An 8,040-nucleotide genomic window follows, 5' to 3' on the forward strand; every position below is an offset into this window, starting at 1 on the left:
AAAAATATTTTAATATTATCTAATTTTTATCAACTTTTACTAAAAGTTAGTTATAAAAAATAATAATTAAACATATTTGTTAGAGACCGTATCAATTTAGAGTAAAAGAGAACAAAGTTAGTACAATAAAACACGTGAAGAACAATCAGCTTTAAAATCTCAGTGCAATCTTTCACTAAGAATGGAACATTATATGCTCAAGACAAGTAAAAGCTCATTCAACACAGTTTGCTATGGATTGATTCTACCATTGGGATAAACTAACAGACAATACGATGAGATCAGAGTCACAAAAGCTGTGCCATTGCTATGAAAGAAAAAAAATCTCCTTGTCTCATTGGCCTCTGTCCAACTGCCCAACTCCGAGAGCTAACCACACTAGTAGTGCGCAACGCATAAGCAGACTAGTTTCAATCATCTACCCATAGTGATTAATAACCAAAAGATGCAAATATACACATGTGCAACAAGCACATTCAGACTTCAAGCTTCTCAAACTTGTGGTCACACGCACGACATTGGTTCATGCAAGACCTCTTCAATCATTCAGGATTTGAAGCACAGCATTTTTCTTCCACAGAAGATGTTCCTGCAGTTGTAGCACAAGAAATTAGTGTTAAAATGTAGCAAACCACAGCAACTACGAATGTAGCATATTCTTTCACATGTACATTTTAGAGCAAATAAACTTAGGTAACCACCAGATTCCTTAAAGCGACATCAAACATAGCAAGACTATAGTGGTGCCTATCTCTAAAACACTAAATGGTGTACTCAAATTAAATTCAGTACTAGTCCTAGTATGCTGCTGCAGTCACATTAGATCAAGAGTACTTGTGTATCCATATTTAATGGGGAAAGCTGATGTCCACTGATCCTTAATATAATCACATAAACTTATTTAACATCCCCGGATTCCATTACTGATAATGGAATTACATGAGTCTTTTTCACAAAAATAATAGAGATGAAAAGCAGCATAGGCTCAGGTAGGCTGTTGCACTAAGGAATGTATCTAAAACATGTAATATAGGTCTGCTAAGTAAACAAATGACTGTTCAAGCCTAGTTTCATGATTCCGTCCAGTTGCTAAGGTAAAGGATCTTGCAACCATGTCAAGAATTCTAGGAGCAATAAGAAAAAACTTTATAACCTGGTATGTTAAAAATAAGAATAGCAATGAAGTTTATTTCAGTAGGGCCTACTGTTTCCATAAAAAAGGAATAGTAATGAAATCATATTTACTTACAGCATTGAACATCCTCGTTGTGATTTCTTTTTCTTCTTTTCTCTGAGTTTAGTTGGAGGCTGGATTACAACCTTGATGGCAGCATCAAACACAGCTTTGACATTCTGCATGTCAGTGAAATATTCTAAAGTAAGATAATCGTTCAGGATGCAATAACAAGTTGCAAAATTTAACACTACAAGAAAAGCAAAACTCTAGAGCAAGGGCACACAATTCCCTTACAGCAACTTTACCTGCTGTGTCTTTGAGCTGCACTCAATGTAATACATAGCACCAATTTGTCTGTGAAGTTCCTCCCCCTGCAAGGTGGAAATAGCAAGGTCAACAGATTTTTCAGAAGCCAGAATTCATTCATAGATATTTAACAGACATTAGTATGTACTTGTGCTGTGGTAACAGGTATCAAACCAGGATGGTCCAACATGTAGTGCTTGTCTTCACGAAGATCTGTAAGTAACATCATGATTTGCAAATATTTAAATCCACTCTCTAACAAATGAATGTTTCTGTAAGATTAAGGTAAGATGATATTAAACCAGGTGTCCTTGATAGATGTATTAGGGTTCCTCATCCCAGCAGTAAACGGATGATCATTGGCGGGAATAAAAATTGTGAAAAGCAGCTAATTCACAGACTAAAGTATTAGGGTATTCTACTCCGCTATGTTAAAGGTTCATATTCAATGGTACCAAAGTTTCTAATTATTACATATAAACACAACATTTCGTGCACTTCCAAAAATAGCTTAAAGCTTTCCACATTTACAAAGTTGCACTAGGAAGATAAATTTGCAGTTAGTTCCTTGTTGACCTTCTGGTCACCGACTGTGAAATGATAATATCTCTTTTCATTTCAAAATTACAAGGACTACTATCAGTGGAGCCAAAACCAAAATTAATTCCAACAGTGCAGACTGCGGAAAGGAAGAGATGCTAACAACTTAACGGGATAGAATACCTAATCAGACTACAATAAAACAAGCCCACCCAGCTATACGCAGTAAGTGAAATCAATATGCTCTTGTTGTCAACACAACTCACCCAATTTTGTGCCTACCAACACAATTGGCACCCCAGGTGCATAATGCTGAAGCTCCGGTATCCACTGAAGAGGAAAGTGCAAAAAACAAACATTGAAATCTCTAGGAAATTCCAAACAAATTTGAACTGTAATAACATGTGTTAAGAAAGTAAAAACCAAGATAGTGCATTTTAGTACCTTCTTCATGATATTCTCATAGCTAGCTCGGCTCACAAGTGAGAATGCAAGCACGAAGACATCAGCACCACGGTAGCTTAGAGGCCTCAGTCGGTTGTAATCTTCCTGCCCTGCAAAGAATGTGATCATGTGAACTTTAAGTTACCCAAAGAATCCTCAAAAAGCAAACTTTTAAGATGCACTTAGCAACTGAGTAGAAAAAAAAAAACCCGTAGAACTCACAAGTACATCAATCAAACAAAGAACTTAAATTACCTGCAGTATCCCAAAGGCCCAAATTCACTGTGGTGCCATCGACGACTACGTTTGCGCTGAAATTGTCGAACACCGTAGGTATGTAGTCCTGCGCATCACAAATTTGATGAATCAGCGACAAATAATCGGAATTTGCTCGCAGAGGCAAATAAACTAATCCACTACAGGAGTCAGGAAAACACCCTAAAAGCAAACTGCGAAAATCGAGCTTTTGCACATCAAACAGTCCCCAAGAAAACAAAATCAGCAAAAATGCTGAAAAATCATGGCTTGGAATGAAGCTCCCAACTTCACAAGAAAAAAAAACACAGCAAACCTTCGGCACGGAACCTGGGAGAGAGCGAAAGAAGTGCTCACAGTGGGGAATTTGTTGCTGGTGTAGCAGATGAGCATGCAGGTCTTGCCCACCGCGCCGTCGCCGACCGTGACGCACTTGATGAACCGGGAGGCGCTGGACGCCATGGCCGCGCGCGACTCTCTCCGATTCTCCAACCTAGAGAAGGGGAGAAATGGGAGAGAAAGATGCGAGGAGACGGCAGGGGAGGGACGGAGCGAGTCCTTGCCTTCTTGGTGGCGTTTGGTGCGTGACTTCTTGGCAGAGTGAAGAGGGTCACATGCTTCTCTGTCCTCACCTCACTGCCTAGAGAAGCGCCCTCCTCTCTCTCTCTCTCTCTCTCTCTCTCTCTCTCTCCATTTTATCTCGCCGTCTTGTTGGTGTCTTGTTTTGGCGTGGTCTCCTCCTATTGGTGCAGCAAGCAGCTCCTTCCCTCTCTAGGATGGGTCCGTAGGAGAAGAATTGGAGTAAATTGCAACTATGGGGCTATACTATCCAACTATGGGTTCCTAGCAGAAGAATTGGAGTAAATTACGCATCAAGCCCTTGTGAAGTGGCTTCTATTCACATTTGGAACAAGGGGGAAAAGTTTGATATTTTTGCGAGGAATCTGTTTATAGTATGAGAATTTCGAAACAATGAAATGGATCGCAAGGATTTCAACGGATAAACCTGGTTCCTGTGTTCCAAAAGGGTCTTCAAATGCTATAAAATTGTGACTTACTAATGCTAAAAGTGACACTGATGTACTACTGGCGCAGTGGAACAACTTTTTTTAAGGCACTACAGAATTTTATACAGCGGCTTTACAAGGAGACGCGCAAATTTTAACAATCTTAAGTCTTAACAGCCCAACTAGTACCGACGTGCTGAATAATTTGTACAAATATGTACTCATTTCACCAAATGGAGGGTGCAGGTACCTCGTTATGGATATTGGGGGCGACAGGAGCTAATATAGAATTTTGCAGCTGCCGTCACCTCTTTCAACTTTCAATTAATCTCCACATGAAAAAGTTCAACTAATCCACTAAAAGCTCTTAGGCAAAAGTAGAGGATTTCTACTCCGTTTGGTGATGCTTGTACCTTTTGTTTTCCTTTTCTTAAAGAAATACGTGTGCGCGGAAAGTAGATTTCGTTCACAATGCTATGTTTTGCGATTCAACTAAAGAGATTCACACCCTTGTACAACACATAAAGAAAAATTAAAGTGGAAAAGGACATAAAGAAGAAGCTCGTCCACTAAAACCGACCATTATAGTTTTTCTTTGCTTTGGCATCATGCTATAAATTTTGATCAACTGATTATTCAAATGCGGGCTCGAAATTAAATGTTGCGATTTTACTTAGTGCCAATTTTATGTTGTGCTAGCGTGTTTTGCATGCTTCGATTGAATCGCTGGATTCACATCAAATATTGACCACACATTTATTCTTCGGCCCATCAACTCTATGCAAATTCACACTACGACTTGACAGTCCTGGGTCACCTTAGCTATCTTTGCCCAACGTCTTGTGGCTTCTGCTGTTCTGCCACCCTGCTGTACACACCAATACACCATGTTCATGTCCTTCTGTTCACCAAATCATTTGTAAATGAAACCCTCATAATTACAAAGGTCGCCCTAGTACTACAGAAAAGCCGTTGATGAATCATGACGTTTTGTTCCTTTCCCTCCATTTCCAACTCATCTCTCTTCACAAAAGAATGGAGCATGCATTTTTTCCCCCTTCATAAACCACCATTTTTCAAAGTCATGCATGTCATGACAAAAGTAGCCACACTAATTTACAAAGTCAAATCATGACAAAAGCTATAGCATTCACCATGAACTTTACCAAATCAAATCGTGACAGAAGCTTCATCAAGTTACTACTGGCTTGGCACGAGATGATCGCGGTTGACAGTGCAATAACCAGGTGTGGACAAGCGCAGCCACGTCATCAGGAATTGAAAACCCAAATACCAGAGCGATCTGGTAGTCTGTCTGCAGTATCCCATATTTATCTTTTGCTGATACATACATTGAACTCTCGGCAATTTTTGAGCCAATCCAAGGGGGTTTCCATAGTATAATGTTACATATGTGTAAAGTATCTTTTCAGCTTTGGAACGCTAAAAATTACTTCCTGTTGCTGTTGCACGGAGACAAAGCATCAAACAGTGCCTCGAATGATGGGAACGTGGGCGTTCAATTTCCTTAATGGTGTACCCTGTCACGATGCACGCTTTCTTGTTCTTTCTTTGGTCACCTTGATTAAGATAAACGAAGAGGTTTGGCTTTATTTGAACTCCTTGCCAGGTGGTGTCCTTTGCTGATCGGCAGAACTCCATGATGGCTAATCAATCCGACGTGTAGGTTGTTACTCTTTTTTAAGTAGTATTGAGTATACCACGGCACTCTCCTTTTTTTTCCCGACCATTCTACCTTGCAAACTTTCAGTTCATGCATATCACAAGCATCGCAAGATTCAGAACAAGGTAGTAGAAGTGAATAGAGACTAGTTTGTTGGAAAAGAATAAAGATTGTTTCTTGCATGCTTTTCCTCCTCATGCAAGATTTGCCGCACTTATTACTTGGTTCCACTTCACATAATCTTAGCGGTTAACATTATTCAAACATCTCAGATCTAATCATTACATTTAGTAAGCTAGTTTAAGTGGGAAGAAAATTCTACGAGATTCTTCACCAAAAAATCTCAACAAGATCCTGATCCATACCGTTATTTTCTGGTCTAATAGCTGACACGTGCAACTGAGAATAAGAGAAGTACACTTAATATGTACAAGAAAATCTTTCTGTGAGACGGATCTCATAGAATTCCCTTCCACTCAAGTAGTCTCTTCTCATGACAGCAGAGCAGTAAACCAGTGGTGACTGGAGTGATCGGGTTTGGTGAAGACTTACAAGCCAAGCATGAGCGCGTAAACAGTTAAACACACCCACCCCTCCCCCTTCATTTGCAGCAAGTAAGCCAGCAAAGCCTCTGAACTCACCCTCATGCGACGCCCAACTCCACCTTGCTCCCGAAGCCTTCGAATGCCGGTCGTGTCGACGACGTTACGAAGAAACTGCTCCAGCACTCGTGCTCCTGTGTCCTGCCTGGCTGGCGCTTGACATTTACTGCGTCCGCGTGCATGCACGGCGAGAGGAGTGCGCGAGCGCATGCGTCTGTGTGTACTCGTCTCGCGCCGCGCCGAGCCCCGTGGGTTGCAATAAATCGGCGCGCCGCGCAACCGGAGGGGAGGGGAGGCGGTGGCGGATGGAAATTGTATAAGGTCCGCTCTCAGGTAACCCGTGTGAGATCCTCATCCGTGTCCTTCACGCCGCGATTGGACGGCGAGTGCGTGCGTGGGCTGCGCATGGGAGACACGTGTCGAGCAGCGGCGAGGGTCTCCATGGAGGACCCGCCCTTATACAATTTCCTTTCAGCGGTGGCGGAGGCAGAGGAGTACGTGACAGCGTCACATGCCCGACCGCCCGCAAGCCGAGGGGGCGGGGCGCTGTGCGGCGTGTGTTGAAATTAAGGGCGAGCCGAGGGGGCGGGGCACTGTGCAGCGTGTCTTGAAATTAGAATATATTTGATAGGGTTTTTTTATACTAATTCTACTTAGAAATGTATTTTAATTATTCTGTAGTTGAATGTGATTATCTAAATTAAATTCTATAAAGTAAGTGATTTTTTTTAAAATAAATTAGAAGAAATTGATTTTTTCAGTTTTTTACATCTAATTTATTTTTAAAAATCATTCTCACATAATTACTAAACTGAAAACTACAAACCCCGCTAACTCCACTCGAGCTGATGCCGGAGCTCTGCCAAACCGACGGGCGCGCACGGTGCAAACCCGCAAAGAACGCCGACGCGCGTCGCCCCCCCGACTCGCCCGAGCCGCTAACGGCAGCGGCCGCGCGCGTACGATCGGAGGCCGTCGCTTGATGAGCCGCATTTGCTCGGGCGCGCGCCTCCCCTCCCGTGCGCCGAGGGGAATGTTACGCCTGGGCGCCGCTTCTGCCGTCGCGGGGTTAACTCGCGGGGCGGTACGGCGCGAACGTTCGGGGTGGGACGGGCTCATGTGACGTTTGTTCCCTTCCTCTTTGTCTCGTTGGTGTGGTGCCTCACTCGCTGCTCTATCTCGATTCTTGCGTGGACGATGGCGGTAGGATTTCTCGTTGGAGCGACATGTCTAATGACGTGATGCATGTTCTTCGGTCCTTGCTGCTAAGGGGGCAGGATGTGTAATGTGTTGGTTTGAGCTTTGGGACGTAGTGATAGTAGTAGTAGCTGCTAGTGGTGGACGGGCTAGAAGTGAGTTCCCTCTACCGGATTAGACGAGAAAGTTACCGATGGTTAGATATGGAGCGCTGGATTTTGTAGCTGTACAATGTTTGTGCTTCTTCCTCGTCTCCGGTAGGAGTGGATGATGGTGAGTACCCTGCTTTCGTCGATCTGTGCAGGGAATGGGAGACAGCAAAGAAGATGAACAAGATCCACAGGGGCTTTTCTGTTATTTTACTTTTCTCCAGGATCCTTTATGTATTTAGGGATGTACTGTGCTGATGCTTTAATATATCCCCTTTTCGCAACAAAAAAAAAAGTAGTAGTAGTAGTTGCCATGGAGAGGGTAGAAGGATAACGTCGATTCACTGCTTGTTTCATCGCCGTTTGTTTGAGATGGTAGGCCTACACCATGTTATTCTTTAAGCTTTGAGTAAAAAAAGGAAGAGATGGCGGTACGACGCCTTGGCATGTGAGCGTTATGAAGGCGAAAGGTGACCAGAAATTTAATCCCTGTTTGAAATTTTTCTTCAGAGGTAGGAGTAGTCAATTCAATCAATACGTTTTGAAAAGTGGCCACCTTTCTAGTTTCTACCGGTGGTGGTAGATCGCTTTTATCGCTCTGGAATCCAGGCTATAGTACTATTTTTTTGAAAAACAGGGTACTGTGCAATGCAGTACTAATGAGATACCGAGATTGATC

General features: G+C 42.6%; 1 protein-coding gene across 2 annotated transcripts; it reads right to left on the minus strand.

Annotated features, from left to right (window-relative positions):
* Positions 1 to 147: 147 nt before the first annotated feature.
* LOC133919769 (rac-like GTP-binding protein 3) lies at positions 148 to 3,416 on the minus strand. 2 transcript variants are annotated; one of them, XM_062364270.1, is made up of 8 exons: positions 3,080 to 3,408; positions 2,723 to 2,810; positions 2,468 to 2,577; positions 2,290 to 2,353; positions 1,632 to 1,696; positions 1,483 to 1,548; positions 1,250 to 1,353; positions 148 to 589 (listed from the first exon to the last, which is right to left on the minus strand). In XM_062364270.1, exons 1-8 carry the CDS (start codon positions 3,182 to 3,184, stop codon positions 547 to 549), a joined length of 645 nt encoding a protein of 214 aa, XP_062220254.1. In that variant the 5' UTR covers positions 3,185 to 3,408; the 3' UTR covers positions 148 to 546. The 2 variants fall into 2 exon arrangements, with proteins under 2 accessions (XP_062220254.1, XP_062220253.1); XM_062364269.1 differs by having other exon boundaries at positions 2,290 to 2,577; positions 3,080 to 3,416.
* Positions 3,417 to 8,040: the final 4,624 nt, after the last annotated feature.

This window comes from Phragmites australis, chromosome 5 (assembly GCF_958298935.1).
Source record: "Phragmites australis chromosome 5, lpPhrAust1.1, whole genome shotgun sequence".
Lineage (NCBI taxonomy): Eukaryota > Viridiplantae > Streptophyta > Magnoliopsida > Poales > Poaceae > Phragmites > Phragmites australis.